The sequence below is a fragment of the Trifolium pratense genome, linkage group LG6 (assembly GCF_020283565.1).
Source record: "Trifolium pratense cultivar HEN17-A07 linkage group LG6, ARS_RC_1.1, whole genome shotgun sequence".
Lineage (NCBI taxonomy): Eukaryota > Viridiplantae > Streptophyta > Magnoliopsida > Fabales > Fabaceae > Trifolium > Trifolium pratense.
The window spans coordinates 7,441,686-7,461,183 of record NC_060064.1 but is presented as its reverse complement, the minus strand read 5'-3'; the positions used below and the strand labels follow the sequence as shown (position 1 = coordinate 7,461,183).

General features: G+C 32.1%; 2 protein-coding genes across 2 annotated transcripts; both read left to right on the top strand.

Annotated features, from left to right (window-relative positions):
* Positions 1-994: 994 nt before the first annotated feature.
* LOC123892571 lies at positions 995-3,345 on the top strand. The gene has a single exon (XM_045942382.1). The coding sequence runs from the start codon at positions 1,066-1,068 to the stop codon at positions 2,878-2,880; it is 1,815 nt and encodes a 604-aa protein (XP_045798338.1). The 5' UTR covers positions 995-1,065; the 3' UTR covers positions 2,881-3,345.
* A 6,771-nt stretch (positions 3,346-10,116) lies between these two features.
* On the top strand, positions 10,117-19,339 carry LOC123889222 (serine/threonine protein phosphatase 2A 57 kDa regulatory subunit B' beta isoform-like). Its single transcript, XM_045938459.1, has 2 exons — positions 10,117-11,562; positions 18,659-19,339. The coding sequence occupies exons 1-2, from the start codon at positions 10,477-10,479 to the stop codon at positions 18,977-18,979; spliced, it is 1,407 nt and encodes a 468-aa protein (XP_045794415.1). The 5' UTR covers positions 10,117-10,476; the 3' UTR covers positions 18,980-19,339.
* The last annotated feature ends 159 nt before the right edge of the window (positions 19,340-19,498 follow it).

Genomic DNA, 19,498 nt, shown 5'->3' with positions numbered 1-19,498 from the left:
AATTTTAATTGTAATTTAATTTCTTGAAAGTCTATGTTGTAATTTTTTGAAAGTCTATGTTTGAATTTCCTTGGAAGACCTTAATTTTAGTTGTAATTTAATTCAAAGTCTATGTTGGAATTTAATTTCTTAAATTTGCAAATTATTTTCAAATGTGCTGCGGGTTTGGGTTTGGGTGAAAAAAACCCGAACCCAATGGGTGTGGGCGTGGGTGTTATTTTGCCACCCGAACAGTCTTTGAGTTTGGGTTTGAGTGATGATTTCGGGTGTGAGTTTGGTAAGTTTCAAACCCGCACTCATGGACGCCCGTTGCCATCCCTATTTAGTGGTCGTAACGTAATTGGTTAGTGGGGCAAAACTAGACCGATTATTTTAGTTTATTCTTAATTTTCTTTAATAAAAAATATATAATATTTTTTAAATTTTTAAAAGAGAATGATTTAAATACATCATTTAAGAGACTACATCATAAAACCCATCTTGATTGACACTGTAATTTTTTAAAACTTACGATCCAATTTTTAGTATCATCATAAGCTAATATATTTCAAATCAATCACTTTTTTTTTCGCTAAAATTTATAATTTCATAAAGATATTAATTTGTATGTATCAGCGATATAAATGTGATTTTTTTTATAAGGTGAAAAATATCTAGACGCCAGGGGACAAAACAACACGTATAAAAAAATTAGTCCTTTTATTTTTAAATATAGGAAGACTAAAATTGTATTTACATATGTATACAAATTAAATTAAATCTTTTCAAAAAAATATACATAAACTTTTTCTATTTGATAACTAAAGAGGTTAAAGACTATCAAAAAATGGAAAAGAGGGTCAAAGACCCAATTGATGTATAAACTTTAATCTTAAAACTAAACTAAATTAGTAAATTCTTTTCTTATACTTAAATGATTATTTATTCTAAATAATAAATGACATAAGAAGTCTTATCCATAATATCAATATACTCCTATTTTCCCCTATATATCTCCACCTCACATAGCTTCATCCCATTTATCCACAACAACAAAAAGTGTCAAAAACAGAGTTTTGTAGCAAAATGGTAGTTGCAGAACAAACCACCAATGGTGTCCTTAGTTTCACCTACAAACTTCTCATAGGTCGTTGGTTCATGTTATATGCATCTTCACTAATTATGTCGGTGGCAGGTGCAACCTATATGTTTGGTCTATACTCAAACCAAATCAAAACATCTTTGTCCTATGACCAAGAAACACTTAACCTTCTTAGTTTCTTCAAAGATCTTGGCGCCAATGTCGGCGTTATATCCGGTTTAATCAACGAAATAACGCCGCCTTGGGTCGTTCTTTTAACCGGTACCATCATGAATTTCTTTGGTTACTTCATGATATGGCTTTCTGTTACAAAAAAAATTCCCACACCAAAAGTGTGGCAAATGTGTCTTTATATTTGTTTTGGTGCAAATTCTCAAACTTATACTAACACTGGTGCTTTAGTTACTTGTGTTAAGAATTTTCCTAATAGTCGTGGTAGTGTTTTAGGACTTTTAAAAGGTTATGTTGGATTAAGTGGTGCTATAATTACACAAATTTATCATAGTTTATATTATAATAATGATAATAATAATACTCAATCTCTTATTTTGCTTATTGCTTGGCTTCCTGCAGCTGTTTCTTTTATTTTTCTTCCAACTATTAGAATTTTGAAATTGGAAAATATATTTCAACAAAAAAAAGAAACAAAAGTTTTTTATAATTTTCTTTTTATTTCACTTGGTCTAGCTTTTTTTCTCATGGTTTTGATAATTGTTCAAAATAAGTTCACTTTTTCAAGGATTGAGTATATAAGTGATGGAGTTGGTGTAATTTTTTTACTCCTTCTTCCACTTGTTGTGGTATTTAGAGAAGAATTAAAATTCAACAACTTTTCGAAGGATAATTCAGTTTCTGAGTTGAAAGTAGTTACTGATGTCCCACTTCAGAATGTGTCATCACACGAAAATGAAGCGGAAGTATCAGCAACTAATGTGAATTCGGAGAAGCAAATTTCTTGTTTGAGGACAATATTCAAACCTCCGAATAGAGGTGAAGACTACACAATTTTGCAAGCTTTGTTTAGTATTGACATGTTAATTCTTTTCGTAGCAACAACTTTTGGCGTTGGTGGAACATTAACTGCGATTGATAATTTGGGACAAATCGGTCATTCGTTAGGATATCCGAATAAAAGTACTACAACTTTCGTGTCACTAGTGAGTATATGGAACTATCTAGGACGAGTTGCATCGGGTTATATATCGGAGATCTTATTAACTAAATACAAAATCCCTCGTCCGTATCTACTCACTTTCATTATGTTTTTCTCTTGTGTTGGTCATATTCTAATCGCTCTTGGTATCTCAAACTCTCTTTATATCGCTTCAGTGGTTATTGGATTTTGTTTTGGAGCTCAATGGCCGTTGATGTTCGCGATCATTTCGGAGATTTTTGGATTGAAATATTACTCAACTTTGTACAATTTTGGAGCAGTGGCAAGTCCTGTGGGATCTTATATATTTAATGTGAGAGTGGCTGGTTATTTATATGACAAAGAAGCTTTGAAACAATTAAAGGCTAAGGGACTAAAGAGACAAAAAGGGGAGGACTTAACTTGTGTTGGAGTAGAGTGTTATAGGTTGGCTTTTATTATAATTACAGCATCAACTTTAATTGGATGTTTTGTTTCTTTTATTTTAGTGCTTAGGACTAGAAAATTTTATAAAGGGGATATATATGGAAAGTATAGGGAGGAACTTGAAGCAGCGGAGGCTGAGATGAGGAATGTGAAAAATGGTGATGTAGTGTATGAAAGTGAAGACAACGGCAATACGAACGACGTTAGGCGCCGTGTATGAAAGTGAAGATAATGGCAATGCGACGTTAGGCGCCGCGCGCGGGGGGTTACTCGTAGTATCAAAATTTAAGACATGGTTGGTTAAAGAAATGTATAATTCGTCTCACTTTTGTGTTCAGCCTTTTCTCACAACTATTCATAATTTCCCCCTTTTTTTTATAATATATAGTGTATTTTCTTGGATGATTAGTTTAATTTAATATTGTGAAATTATGAATATATAGTTATTTTTGGGTTTTTTCTTACTGTTATGTGGTGATTGAATTAGTGGTATTCAAAATATATTAGTGTTTTTTTGTCAAAAAAATAATATATTAGTGTTTAATTATTTTTTGATATATTATGCGAAACATTTAGTATAGTAGTCTTGTATTATTTGTCATTTTATTAATTTTTTTATAAGTTATTATTTGTCATTTTATAATATTGGTAAATATTTTTCACATTTTTCAATAATAACACACTTATTATATTTTAATGTATCCGGCTATTTTATTAACTACTATATTACTACCCATAAAAAACTGTCAAAAACAAATTATATTATTAATAAATATATTTTAGTCAATAAAATTCATTAGAAGATATAATATATTCAATGATCCTAACAAATTAATTCTACATATATTTTTGTATCTTAATTAACATTGCAATTCACTTACAAAAGAAACTTAGTTATATGTAGTTGTTGAAACCAATAAAATTAAATAGAATTTGGCCAAAAAATCGTCCCCACGCAACAATGATATGGAAGTTTGGTTGGAATTGAAGATCAAATGAAAAATCTAAAAATGGCTAAATAATTTTATTTTTTTTAATTTTCACGACCAATATTCAGGCCTCTGTACTGTCTAATCTAGTATGGGGTCAGTTTTGGCATCAAGTGATTCCGGCCTTCTCCCGATCGCAGTTGCGAGGGATCGAACCATGACTCTCTCCCTTCCAAGTCCAACGTCAATCATCACTGGACCAACTAACGATTGATTAACCTGGTGATCAGCAAGTTCACCTGTATTTATCTGATTTATTACAACTTCTCTATCACAAGAGACTTCTCAATCGAGCATGATTTTCTCACTAATGTTCAAACACACAAGTAAGAGACTTCTCGCAATCTAACTAAATCAAATAAAAGATTGTTTAAGGTTTACACTTGATCTAATATCAGAGGTGTAATCAATACAAAATAATAAGACACTAATACTTAAGAATTTCTAAGATACAAACTTTGATAAGAAATTTTAAGTGTAATTAAATTTGAGCTTGGATTTTGACAGAGTTTTTGCACTTTCAAAATATGTCCAGAGAGTCTTAGTTTCTTCAAGTTTTTAGCTCTTTATATAGTTAAGGATCAAAGATCGGTTGAAGAACTTCAGCGCTCAAATTAGAGTCTTTGAGAAGCTTGATCATAGACGTTTGAATTTTCCTTCATTTGGTTAATGTCGTTGAGGAAAATTTGAATTCCCTTTGCTACAAAAAGAATTTACTGTTTCATTTCATTTTGTCTTTGAAGCTTTTGTCTGTTTATGCACGTGATTAGAAGAAGTAAAAGTTTACTCTAAGCGTGATAATGACCTATCAGAAGCTTCTGATGTTGACGTGTCCTTCAGAAGCTAAGATTTTCATAAACTTCACTTTAGATTTTGACTCTTCAGAATCTGACCTTCTAGCTTCTTACTATCTTCAGATTTTAGTAGTCCAAACCAAAACCTGGCTTCTAGCTTCTGAACAAAAACTCCAGCTTCTCTTAAAAATAATATGTATTCTTGTATATATTAGCATATTCAATTTGTTCTTTTAATATTTTGTTATCTTCAAAATTCTAGAGACTGTACATATCTATTTTGTTCTGACATTAGCAATATGCACCTTAGAGTGTATTTAATTACTTTTTAGTTATCATTTGCTAACACACACCTTTTAAATAATAAGTGGGTGTGTTATAGCAAATGCATATAGGAGTTGCTAACTTACACCTACTTATTTTTTAGAATGAGTGGAAATGCTATAAGATGACACATGTCTCTTCTAGCTTAATCAAAATGTCCCTAAACGAGTAACTCAAGGACTCCGATCAGATGAGTCTTATTATCGGGAATGGGCCACTTCAGATCATGAGTTTGATTCTGACTTAGGCAATCAAAACTCTTAAAAAGAGTTTACCGCCCATTTAAATTTCACAAAATTCGAAGAATTAATCTCACCGGTTTAACATTGACGATATTGATTTACACCATAACAACTGGTTATTATTGTTAGATAATAATATTATTAGGGCTTTAAGTATTGAGCTTTATATGTTAGTAGTCTAGTAATCCATTAGGAATTATTATAAATTATCTTGTAATCCTTATTTTATTAAGCAATGTCATTCTAATATTATTGAAACTCTAACCGCCACTTTGTGTTTATCTCTGAACTTTAACAATCATTACGGAGTACTACTACTATAGTGAAAATGGTGGTACCTGCTTGACTGCGGTTCTTCCTGGCAATCACATGGAGAACAAACAATGATAAAATGACAACCACTATATAACAAACAATTATGGCGATACACTTGGGAGTGGGAGTTGCAATTCATCACCACTTAGTTTGGTTACTCCATTTCTTGTTCTTTCCATAATATAGTGACCGACCAACCGTCAATTATGTTATATTTTGTCTAAAAGATAATATTACTTCTATATTATTTATTTATTCCTTTATTTCAATTGTATATTCTAATTAATATTTTCTACATTATGTCATTGTATGATTCATATACTCAAGATTTGAAGTTGGCAAAAGAACATGAAGACAACATAACATGAATAGCCTCACTAGTACGTCAATCTTCAACCACGAGAGAAAATGTATAGTGATCATCAATCAGGAATCAATAAATGTACACAAGATATATAATTTGGTAGGGACCAAAAATGTGAATGTGATCGGTTTGATGTTGATAATTCATTCATATCCAACCATACAGGTTAAAAGTAGAATTATAGTTCAATTTGGACATGCTCATTGTATTTGACTCAATTTGCTATGGATCACTTAGATTATATGCAATTGCCTTAAATTAATTACTACCAAGTATACTTTACTAATGAATAGTATAATTTAATTTGATTTTTACGAGTTTAGACCAAATAAGTTGGCCTATATATGTCCCATGTAACAAAAGAGTAGGAAAGGAGTAGGGAAGTGGTGTGACTCATATAAGCCATGTTTGTTTTATTTTAGCTTTAAAAGAATAGATTTTTTTTTAAAAAAAATAGATTTTCTAAAACCTATTTTTAAAATATTACAAAGTTTTTTTATATTCATTTTTTCTAAATTGAAACACTAATTTTCACATCATATAACATAAACACACATTATTGAAGATCAAAACATAGTCAAAATCATAATTTTTTTCAAAAAGTTATATTTCAAAAATGATTTTTATGAAAATCTATTTGAAATAGCTTTAAAATTAAGTAATTTTTTGAAATTTAGATATCCAAATTTTTTTTCAATAAAATGATCAAATACCTAAAATAACATTTTAAAAATAACTATTCAAACCAAATTTTCATTTTGAATTTTTTATAAAATGTTTCTTTGTAAATTGTTTTACACAAAATTATGTAATACTACAAAAATCTATTTTTAAAAAATTTATAACAAACAGACCCATAATCTTTCCCACAAATGTGAGTCAACTTAGCTTCTATCACTTTCCATCAATTTTTTCTTACTTCAAGATGGCACATGACATTGTTTGTAGTATAACCCATCCCATTTTCATCATCATATAAGAAACATAAACCCATTTTTATCTTCTCTTCCACTTTGATGACATTCAACATTCATGGTATATTGTCAAAAAAAAAATAAAAATCATTGTATTGTATTTAGTAGCTGTAATGCGCACCAAATTGAAAATTTGAGATACCAATTGAGACGAGAAAATATTCTATGACCAACCATTAAAATTCAAGATTAGATACTCCCTCTTGTCATTATTATAAGTAAAAAATCATTTTTTAAATTCATTTAAATAAAAATGTATTTAGTCAATAATATCGACCATATACTTTTTCAATGAATCTAAAAATTGAATTTTTTACTTATAATAGTGACCGGAATGAGTATATTTTAATGATCTGGAATAGAATACGAGAAATTATGGGAGAATAATATTGAATTAGCTTGCTTAAAAAAAATATTGAATGAGCTAGAGAGAAGAAATAATTGTACGTTGAAATGTTAATTTATTTTCAAATGAGGAAACAAATATTTTTAAATAGAATGTCAAATGGATTGTACCAAAAAAAAAGAATGTCAAATGGATTCAAAGGTTCTTTAAATTTCTTATTTGTAACGGTTGTTAAAGTGTTTTAGGTAATAAATATGTTGTTTTAAGTTGTTAATTTGCTGAAATATTCTTTCAGTTATTGAACTTAAAGAACAAATTTATTACATTAAAAACTTAAATGCTTTTAGCCTAAGTACAACAATAAAGACTAAACAAAGAATAACATTGGATAAGGTTACTAGTTAAAATTAATAAGATACATGCTAAACAGTGCCTCGGAACACTATTTAAGAATATAAATATAGTAACGTGACATTGAAATTTGTATTGTTAACTACTCAAAAATTTAAAATGTATTATTTTCAATTCAAATTTTTCTTTTTTTCGTTTCTCTAACCAGTGCCCGGAGCACCGTTTAACATGACCCATAAGATAAAATACTACTTGTATTTCATATTACAACCATCGATGTCTTGTTATGGTTCAATTTCGGGATAATGAATTACGTATTACTAGTTTATTTCATATACTAGTTTAATGTTTCTGTCATTTCTTTTAACCAAATGTATCCTCCGCGCGCAACTGCAGAGATAAATCCCCTCGAGGTAACTGAGATCCATTTAAGGGGTTAACGTCTCTCAACAAATGATTCTCCATACGCATCGGCCGGAAATCAAAGATATCATGTTTCTGTCATTTTATCTTTCTAGTTTTGATAGTTATATTTAGCAAGCGCTCACTTGGTAATCAATTTCAGCATTAGGATCTCTACCCTTAAAACTTGGGTTTTATTGATTTGTTTTTAGAAACTGTTTTCCCGTCTCATGGATGGTTCTATGAAGTATTAACAAATTGTTTACTATTTTCCCATCTCATAGATGGTTCTATGATTACCGTTAGTGATGATTAACCTGTAGGATAAATAAGAATATGAGTTCTCTCAATTCTAATTGACTAATCCGTTTTTTTTTTCCTTCTAGATTTTACGTCTCCTAAAGGGAATAATTTTTCCCTAATATGGAAATGTAAAGGATTAATTCGGGTTTAAGAGATACATAAGCTCATATGTCAAAAGAAAAATGTATTATTCTTTTCCAAACCAACCTCAGTGCCATGATCATACCACTTGCTCTGAAGTCCAAAAGGAGCTTCTAGTAGTCTTCCCAAGGTCTGAAATATTTTTGCTACAGAATCAACAGATGAAAGCCTTTTTATTTCCATGGTTTCTAGCACCTCCAAAATATTCTCCTTCCGTTTACTCTCACAAAGAGCCAATTAATAGTTTTCCGTAAAATCTAAAGAAAAAAAAAGAGAGAAGCAAATCGTATGAAATACTTTCTCCGTACCAAATTATATGTTGCTTTGAGGAAAAACAATTATACCAAATTATAAGTCGTTTTACATTACCAATGAAATATTTAATGTTGTTTTTTCTATTATACCATTAATTATTTATTACTCTTTCTTTTTTTATTTATTCAATTTATTTTTTTCATATTTTAAATGAAGAACAATTTTGTAAATCAACTCATAATTTCTCTTTTCTATACAACATTAATTACATTTCTTAACATGCATAAAAATGTCAAAGTGATTTATATTGTGGTACGGAGTGCATTGTAGGATGTGAACTATTTTTTTCCCTTGCTATTTACACACTCACATCGTACGTTGCGAAGGGTAAAATTGAAAGGTCAGGGAGCGTGTGCAAAACTCAAGTTTGCAAAAAGAAGAAGTCTTCTTCTCTTTTTTTTTTTCTTTCTGCCTTTGATAGTAAAACACGGGCCTAACCCAAAATCCACTTCTATTCTTCTTATTTCTAATACACACCCCACACATTATGATACACCTACTAACTTTTTATTTTACATTCTCAACTAAAATAAATACTAGCATTTTATAGGATACTTTTTTCTTTTTTGTTTTCACCACCAATTTAATCTGATTCAGGTGTCAATTCTAACATCAATTGGTCCCGATCGCATTAAAGACTAATGTTAGTATTCCATTTCCATTTTTTACGCAACTAATGTTTGTATGTTAATTAATTTGTTAGTCGTGGAGATTTATTTTGTTATCAAAATCGTGAAGTATGTTAGTTGTTAATTAATTTGTTAGTCATGGAGTTTTTTTTTAGTTGTTAATTAATTTGTTAGTTATGGAGTTTTTTTTTTTTTACGCAACTAATGTTAAATTATGGGGTAGTTTTAGCTTATACTAAAACAATATTAATATTAATATTAATAATTTTTTATTTATTTTTTAAAAACGACCAAATACATATTTTATGTATGAGACAAAAATTGATAATTTTTATATATTGTTTTGTTGTGAACAAAATTAAATGATTTTAATGACGAGACTTAATATAGTTACGATAGAGATGGAGTTCGGGTAATGTGAATCATAATGGAGAAAGTACTTGCAAAACGCATTAACACTCGAACACTCAAGTCAAAAGAGAATAAAGTGAAAATGATTGAAATTGTGTGCCTTAACGTCAAAACTTGTCTTTATATAATGAAAGACGATTATAACCGTATGTGTCAACAGACAACAACTGTCATTAGAGAAGATGAGACCGTCTCGATCAATCCAACAATCCCAAAAACATGTGGAGTGTTTTTCCGTTACAAGTGGCATACATTAATTACCATGTCTGTTGTCATTAAAACATAGAACTAAATCTATAAAAAAAAAAAAACATAGAACTAAATCTAAAACACTTGAACAACGTGTACTTAGTTACAACCAACGAACATATATGATACTGTCAAAAAACAAACAGATATGTTATTTCAAAAAAATAAGTGAATTTTATTCCTACCATTTGTCAAAAAGTAATTCAAAAAAATTGAACAAGTGGAAAAGAAATCCATCATTTCTCCTTGTCCTAATTGTAATTTTGCAATAAATAATAATGCATTATCCATTGATATCCTTTACACAAATATGCACCTATGATCCCTCTAATAATCTCTTCAATTTTATTACCTCAAAAAAAAAAAAAACTCAAAACTATCATCATTACACAAACAAACACAAACACACACCTCTCTCTCTCTCTCTCTCTCTCTCTCTCTCTCTCATATTTTCATCACTCATTTGATCGCCGGAGAAACACATCTCCGATCATTGACCACTCACTAAACACGTTGCAACATCATCCAATTCCCTCAGATCCATCAACGTTTAAGATGTGATGCGAAAATCGTGGCAGAACAAGAAGAACAAACACTCTACAACGTCGTAGCTTTCATTTTCATTAATCACTTTCGAATTCGTTAGATTAGGGTTAGGGTTCGCAGAATGTTCAAGAAATTAATGAAAGGAGGGCAAAAAAAGCCCTCCAAATCGGATTCAACCGATGGATATGGTCCACCGGCGAATAACGCCAATTCAACGGAAGCGGTGATTGTTCCACCACCGTCTGGAACAATTGAACCGCTTCCGTTGTTTCGCGACGTGCCGGTTTCTGAGAGGCAGAATTTGTTTATTCGGAAGCTTCAGATTTGTTGCCACACTTTGGATTTCACCGATACGATGAAATCGGTTAGGGAGAAAGAAATTAAGAGACAAGCGTTGATGGAATTGGTTGAATTTATTCAATCTGGTTCGAGTAAGATAAATGAGATTTGTCAGGAAGAGATGATCAAAATGGTGTCGGTGAATATTTTCCGGTGTCTTCCGCCGGCGTTTCATGAGAATACCGGACAAGATGCTACCGATCCGGAAGAAGAGGAACCGTGTTTGGAGCCGGCTTGGCCTCATTTGCAGCTCGTTTATGAGCTTCTTCTTAGATATGTTGTTTCATCTGATACTGATACAAAGGTAGCTAAACGTTACATTGATCATTCATTTGTGCTTAAATTGCTTGATTTGTTTGATTCTGAGGATCCTAGAGAACGTGAATATGTCAAAACTATCTTGCATCGTGTTTATGGAAAATTTATGGTTCATAGACCCTATATTAGGAAGGCTATTAACAACATATTTTATCGGTTTATATACGAGACTGAGAGACATAGCGGGATTACTGAGCTTCTTGAGATTCTCGGGAGTATCATTAATGGGTTCGCGTTGCCCATGAAGGAGGAGCATAAGTTGTTTCTTGTGAGGGCGTTGTTGCCTTTGCATAAACCGAAACCTGTTTCTGTGTATCATCAGCAGTTGTCTTACTGCATCTCTCAGTTTGTCGAGAAGGATTATAAGTTAGCGGATACTGTGATTCGGGGTTTGTTGAAATACTGGCCTGTGACTAATTGCCAGAAGGAAGTTCTATTTCTCGGGGAATTGGAGGAGGTTCTGGAGGCTACGCAAGCTGCGGAATTTCAACGCTGCATGGTTCTTCTTTTTAGACAGATTGCACGCTGCCTCAATAGTCCGCACTTTCAGGTTTGTCGAAAATGTTTTTTCATTATGTTGATTGAATAGGATAGTACAAGCTTCTTTTAATTACTAATTTCCTTTTAGGTTGGATAATTGTGTTATAAATTTGGAAGGCTTCTTCTTGAAATGTTACTTTCTTTATTATATAGATCTACACTAGGCCTTATATAGTATAATATTAATAACCTAAGTTTAATAGTATAATGTTCAATCAACCGTTGCCTAGCTAGTAAACTTCAACTAACGTATCCTTCTATGTGCCAACCTCTGGTGTGATTGTATTAATGTATTAAACCTAGGGTTTTTTTTAATAGTGTTGTGGATAGTTCAGTTATAATTTTGCACCTTAATGATGTTGTGTTTGTCAATAGTGGAAAAGCAAAAAGAACTGCTTTATCATTATATATCAATGCGGTAAGGCAATTTCTAATGTGCACAAGTCACCTAAGTGGTGCACCATGCAAGACCATTTTAAAACCATTGGATACAAAAAAAACCATTGGATCAAATAAATGCACATATGTTGTAAATTGTAATACATTTACCATACAAAATCATCATCTCTCTCCCTCTCTTGACATCTCCACACTCTAACTCTCCATTTCCAAACTCCTGCCCCTCATCCAGCATTGTTTTCATCGCCATGCAAAACTTTCTCTTAAGAAATAGGGGATGCCATAGATGTTACATTAACTCGTGTCCAACATTCAATTTATTTTTCATTTCTACAAAACTGAAATATTTTCGAACCTTTTCATCGAGCCTCTTTGCCCTTTACCAATCAACCATTTTAGCTAACATAAATCAAATTCACCACTCAAACACTACAAAGTTTCAAACTTTCAAGAGACCCTACATCTCAATTTACAAGTTTTAGCCTAATATTTTGTCATCAAGTAGCAATTGTTCAATGGGTATTTATAACCTTAAAATATTAGTTTATGGGCTTGCTTGATGGATGGTTGTACCTCCGTTCAATTTTATCCTTTTGTTTTGTTTTTACTCAAATAAGCAAAAATAACAAATTCACATGTCACTTGTTTTTCCACTTACAAATCACACCCATTTCTTTTTCCTCTTTCTCTCCGTCCTTTTCAATTTATAACCAGATTGAAAATCTGATTTAAAGCTTGTACAGTTATTAATGGTGAAGGGGTAGAGGAGGGCAAGGGAAATGGCCGAAGAAGAGAGAAGGAAGAAGAGAGAGTAAATTTATTGCGGAAGGTGTACCATTACAATTAGTGGAACTTTATAATCTAATGGTAGAAAATGGGTTTTAACAATACACCACTTACGTAACTTATGCACACTAGAATTGGCCGGAGGAAAGATATATAATGTTCTCTCATAATTGTCTTCAACCCTAACATACCAAAATACAAAAATACTGTTGAACTGCCAAATTTAAGCAGATCTAAAATTCAACTTACGAAGTTACGACTATATTATGACATTTTACATAATGAAATTTGTAGATGTATATTGTCTATTAAATGGTCTACAGCCGGAAAAAAGATTCCATGGCTTACCAAAGTGATTGTACTGTATATGTTCTGTTTAATAACTGCAAAATAGCAAAGTTTGTGGTTAGGCTTATGCACTATTTAAGATATCTTTGAGTTATAGATTTGTTTCTTTCTAAATATAACCATTATTGTTGTTTACTTTTTTGGCGAGGTGCATGTAATGGCAGTAAAGCTGAAACAGAATTTTTTATTTTAGCATAACTGATTAGTCATTATTGTTGGGGGTGAACTGCACGTGCCTTGTAGTTTATCATGACACATGCAATGCCCATCGTGATATAAGAAATTGAGCACATACTTTAACATTATTGTTTCCAATGTGCCACCTGACATCCAATCATGGGTTAAATTGGATCATATAAAAATGAGTCAAGTGCAAGTTATGTGATCAATGGGTTAGGGAAAAAAAACCTTAGTGAACTCATTTTCTGGAAAGTTTTCACAATCGCTGTCAATGTGTCACTTAACATTTTCTTCCCTACAAACTACCCCACTAAATGCCTGTATAGAAGGACCCGTCTTTTATGAGAATGAAGACACCGTCACATAGTAAACTTTATGTACCTTGAAATTAATATATTAGAATATAAAGATTTTTGGTTTGGCAAATTTGAATCATTGAAAGCTAAGGGCTTATTTGGTATCAGATTTTTTTGTTTTGTTTTAATTTTTAGGCTTAAATGCAATTTTGACCCCCCAAGTTTGAAGTTTCATAATTGTGCAATTTTAGCCCCCAAGTTTTTTTTGAGCAATTTTAGTCCTGCAAGTTTATCCCCTTTCTAATTTTAAAGCCCCCCTATTCACATGTGGTTAGATTTATGTGAAGTCTATGATAATAACATACACCTTTCATACCTAATCATCTCTTTCATTCTCATCTCCCTCGTTCTTTCTCTACAAACCAATCACACTCTCAACCCAGTTTCTCTTTCACTCTGCCTTCTTCTTCTTCTTCGTTCGATTTAAGAGTAGTGATGAACCAAATATAAACCCTATGAAAACAATGGAACCGTGGGAAGAGTTCTTCAACACAACAATGCAAAAATAGATCAACCATAGAAACCCATGCAGCAACACAGTAACACAGCAGCGATGACAACACAAACACATCAATTTCAACCCTCAACAACAAAACCAACCACACATCAAACACATCCTATGAGGATTTTGCAGAGAGATAAATTGGTGAATTAGAAAAAAGTGAAAGAGTGGAAATTGTGAGATATGCTAGAGAGAGAGAAGGTGAACAATGATGATGACTATGAGAATTTTGCAAGTAAAATGCAATTGAATCCAATCAAATTAACATTTGGACTTTCAATTTTGATGCATTTTTTTGAGGAAAAAATCAGTGCATGTTTGTGTTGTTGTTTGGTGTGGTTCAATGCTTCTACTTTGTTGTTTTTTGGGTTCATGAGGTTAAGTACAGCGACATTGTGCAATTGATGTATAAGGAAGAAGAAGGCAACATGAGAAAGTAAATTTGGGTTGAAGAATTGGGATTATGGGAAGAGATATGATTATTAGGTGTAGAGGGTGTATGTTACTATCATAGACTTCAAATAAATCCAACCACATAAAGTCGGGGGCTTTAAAATCAGAAAGGGGATAAACTTGAGGGACTAAAATTGCTTAAAAATAACTCGGGGGGTCAAAATTGCACAATTATGAAACTTGGGGGGTTAAAATTGCATTTTAGCCTAACTTTTAATTACAAAACTGCCACCTTTGAAATCTATTCCATGTATAAAACTATAAATCTTTGATTTGAAGACATGAACAAGTGAAAACAAAAAGCGGTTTTTTAATAAAAATTGAAAACGAGAAATGAGAATAGAAAACACTTTCTCAAACCAAATAGGCCCTAATATGCTTTTTTCACCCCAGTTTGTTTTCATTATTTTTTATCGTTTGGTAGTTATGAGCACTCATTTTTGTCGCAGTCCCTTTTTTCAAACTCCTTTGGATGTCCCAACTCAACCATTTGAGCTACACATGCCTTTGGGACTCTCACATTCCCTTTATCTTCTTCTCTTTGTGCATCTATGCAGGGGTAACAAGAGAATTGTCTTAAATATATTTTTGGGCTTAAATATCACATTAGTTCCTGTATGTTCTCGATTTTTTGGTTTTAGTCCCTGTATGTTTTTTTTTTTTAAAATAGTCCCCACATGTCCAATTCCTTTTGGTTTTCGTCCCTCCCTTTTCAAAAATGCTGATGTGGCTAACGGCATGACATGTGGCATGCTGACGTGGCAAATGAAGGACCAAAACCAAAAAAAAGTTATTATTGAAGGACCAAAACCAAAAAATAAAGTTTAAAATCCCTAAAATTTAAAAAAAAAACAAAAAAAATTGTTTTTACTTTAACATTTTTTAATTTTAAAAATAACTAAAAAAACATTTTTTTTTTATTTAAGACAAGTTATATTATTAACAACTTTTTAGTGCCTTAATGGTCACTTGTTATTAGTTTGTGCAATATTAAGGTTCCGTTTAGATTAGCTTATTTTTTAGCTTATTCAAATAGCTTATACAATATAAATTAGGTTTTATGCTATTTTATAAGTTCACACTAGTGAAAATTGTATTTTATAAGCTATTTTATCATAAACTACCTTGACAAACTTATAATACTCCCTATTGGTGAATTAAAATAAAGGTATAATAGGAAAATAAATTGCAAAAATACACTTTCTTAATATTTTTTTTTCTAAAATGTCAAGTAATTTGAAACGGAGGGAGGAATACATAAAAATTGCATAAGCTGTTTGCATAAACTAAAAAACAAGTTAATTCAAACGGGGCCTAAGTTGATGTGCAATTTTAAGCACATTGTCATTATAGCCAGATTTTTTAGCATGTCCTAAACCAATTTTAGCACACTGTGAACAAGTTTTTACACTACAGGCTTATGGATTTTAAGTCAAGCATAATCTTTGGCATCTGGAGTGAAGCATGTCTTTCTGAATAGTGAATTCACCGAAAACATCTAGTGAATCTAATCTGATGAGGAATTTGACTACTTACGCGGCCTGATGGTTTGGGTCTTTTTCTAAGTAATTTTAGTCCAATATAGCTGTTGGCTGTTGGTTAACACCAGATGTTCCCAATGCTCCCAGTCCTACTTCTACATCACCCAAACCTAAAATACTTTCAAATTTTCCGCTGGAGGTCTGCACTAGAGCAAGAAATTTAGCACACTGTTTGCATTTATTTTAAATAAAGGAAATATCTCAGAATTAATTATGGGATTTATGAGACTTCAAAACTATTTGCAAATTGTTGCTGTGAATTATTATAACTTCCTAGATTTGAAGCAAATAAAATTCTACTAGCTGAATCAGAATGGTGAAATTGTACTCTTACGCAAACATATTGAGAAACAAAAGAGAAAATATGTTAACCTGAGTTGATTTAACAGATATTTTATTTAAAGCTCGTTAATCATGATGTGACCTGTATGTGAGTCCCAAACTTTCAAAACCAACACTTGATTTGGATCATAAGTGACCCATTGCAATTTGTGTTGCTAAACTGAGGGAAAATGCTTACTTTCTTCAATCAGGAGGATACTGCAATAGAGCCAATAAATCAGGATGCAAAGCGCTAGAGTCACATTGACCTTTCTTTCAACTCATCTCTTCCTTCACTTACCCTATTCTCAACAAGGTTCTTTTAGTTGTAATCATTTTTCAACCATGTGTTTTGCATTGAATGTTGAAACTACTGTTTCTTGGTTTATTCTAAATGCTTGGTTGGCGGTGTTTTTTTTGGCTTACATGCAAATAAGTTCTGCTTTTAATTTTATCCTCTGCAGCCCTCTCAAAACTGAGATTTGGCAAAAAGCTAAATCCCCAAAGTCTGTGAACTCCCTATTATAGCAGTGTTAAATCATAACTGATAAAAGAATTTGCCAAATCTCAGAATCACAAAAATTGAGAGAAATTCTTTACAGGAGCAACTCTTTTTTGAATCGAAGTTGCAGTAAACCCTAGACGATTGACTTTTTCTTTCCATTTCCCCCCAAGTTTTGGAGTGATGGAAAGTTTATCACGTTAATTGCGAAAGTTATAACCATGGGCTTATTTGTTGGAGATGAGTTGAAGTATGTGTGCTTTGCATTATATTATCAATTTAAAATGCTTTTGAATTTTAAACTTTTAATGTGTTGGTTCAAAACCCTTCCATTCTGTATTGATTCAATCTCTTAGTTTAAATAATTGTTCCTTCTCTTTTTCATTTAGATCATTAGGCTGTAGTATCAGCTTATGTGTTTTCATGTGCAGATGAGTATTTTCACCACATTGCATTTCGTCGTTCAGTTGAAACCTATTGGTTCATAATCTGGTCTCTTGTTAATACTTAATAGTTATAGATTCTGTAAGTTTGTTCTGATATTATCTTTTCTATTTGTGTGAATGCTAATAAGAATTTTGCAGATGATGGGCTGAACATTGATTTTAATTTACTTAGAAATTTAATTGCTTTTATTTGATAAAATGGTAAATATGTTTGAGAAAAATGAAAGGAGAAACCTAAGAGTGTGTCTATGAGTTTTCAGTTTTCACCACTGCCTTAAAAAAATTCTGAAACAGGAAACTTAATGAAACCTAACCAAACACACTCTATAAATACAAATTCTAAAACTGAAAAAAAGAAGAGAAACAGATATAATCAAATCTCAGTGGTCTTCACACATCTAACACCAACCATTATAATTGAATGAGAAGAATTCGGTTGGGAGGCGGAGAGCCTACCTTGTAGTGCCACACAGGTTCCCCGACGGAGATCAATAATTGCTAACGGCGGTGGAAACTTCGTAACTATATCATGGTAACCCAAAAAAATAATTGAATGAGAAGATGGAAATAGGATTAGACGTGTACTATGTGCCAAGGAAACAAAATCCAAACCCTGCCTGGGCATATATTTACGTTACATGTATAAAATATAAAATTTGTTTTCATTAAAATGAATTGGTACTCTTTGTTAGACTGGTAAATGTCTTCATAGCTTCCACTTGAACTTAAATGGTAATCATTCCAGATTAGGTTGGCCTAAATTAGGAAGGTCAATTTTGAGGAAGGTCAATTAGATGTCCTTGTCTAATAATGGGGCATTTCTCTTTCTTATACTGATTAGTCTTGAGTGTCATAAGTGTGGGATTAAAGGATCAAAAGATTCAGAACCGATCTTCTTGTACACTAGCTTTTGGGCTTGGATCTAGGTTAACCTCCACAGAGTAAGCTTGGTCTTGGAAATGTCTTACTCGAGCATTATTTCTGGAAACTCTTATCGCTAAAGTGATCATTAGCATATTGGATTGGCTCGAGAATCCTGATTGCTCAGAATTGATATTATTAACCTCCACAGAGCAAGCTCGGTCTTGGAACTGCCTTACTCGAACATTATTTCTGGAAAATCTTATCCCTCAAATGATAATTACCATACTGGTTTGGCTTCAGAATCCTGATTGCTCATAATTGACTTGATTTTTCCAAACAAAATTTGCATTTTATCTAGTTAAATTATCTCTTAAAAAGTCTTCATGCTTAGCCACATTTACAATGCAGGTTGCAGAACGAACCCTCTTTTTGTGGAATAATGAGCACATTGTCGGTTTAATTGCCCAAAACAGGACTGTAATATTGCCCATTATATTTGAAGCATTGGAGAAAAATGTCCAGAGTCATTGGAACCAGGCTGTTAATGGGTTGACTGTGAATGTTAGGAAAATGTTCCTGGAAATGGATGCTGAATTGTTTGAGGAGTGCCAGAGGCAGTATTTGGAGAAAGAAGCTAAAGCCAAAGAGGTGGAAGAGCTGCGGGAATTGAATTGGAAGAGACTGGCAGATGCCGCTGCACAGAATGGGGCGGATATGGTGACAGCTTAGCCAAATTAAAATTATTTTACTTCCCTAACTGGGATTGTTAATTGGATAGGAGGAGGCTTATATTTTATATACACTCCTTGCCATTTTGGTGCCATTATTGATTGGTTTCTTTCTCCCCCCCCTGTAATTTATTTTTGTTCCCCATTTTCTCAGTTGGATTATCAGAAAGTTAAAGAAAGCAGTGATTAATGTAAGATAAAAATGTATTGGGACATTGTTAGCAATGTCCGCAGGTTAAGAATGTTTTGTGAAATCCTTGTATTTATTTCCCGTATAGAAAGATACGGAAATTTTCTTTTCCTTCTGGGAACAAAGTGCATTTTTTTTTATTCAGTCAGGTATAAGAAATAATTCCTCCCACCTTTTTGTGCTTGATTTCTACTTTCTACTTTGATTGAAGGTATTCTGCAGTAAAGCTGAGGTTGGTCTAAAGGGGTGTAGCCGATTACTTTTAGTGTTTCTTCTGTTCTAAAATTAACAATTCATTTGTAAAAGGATTTCTCTGAAAAATCAATGATT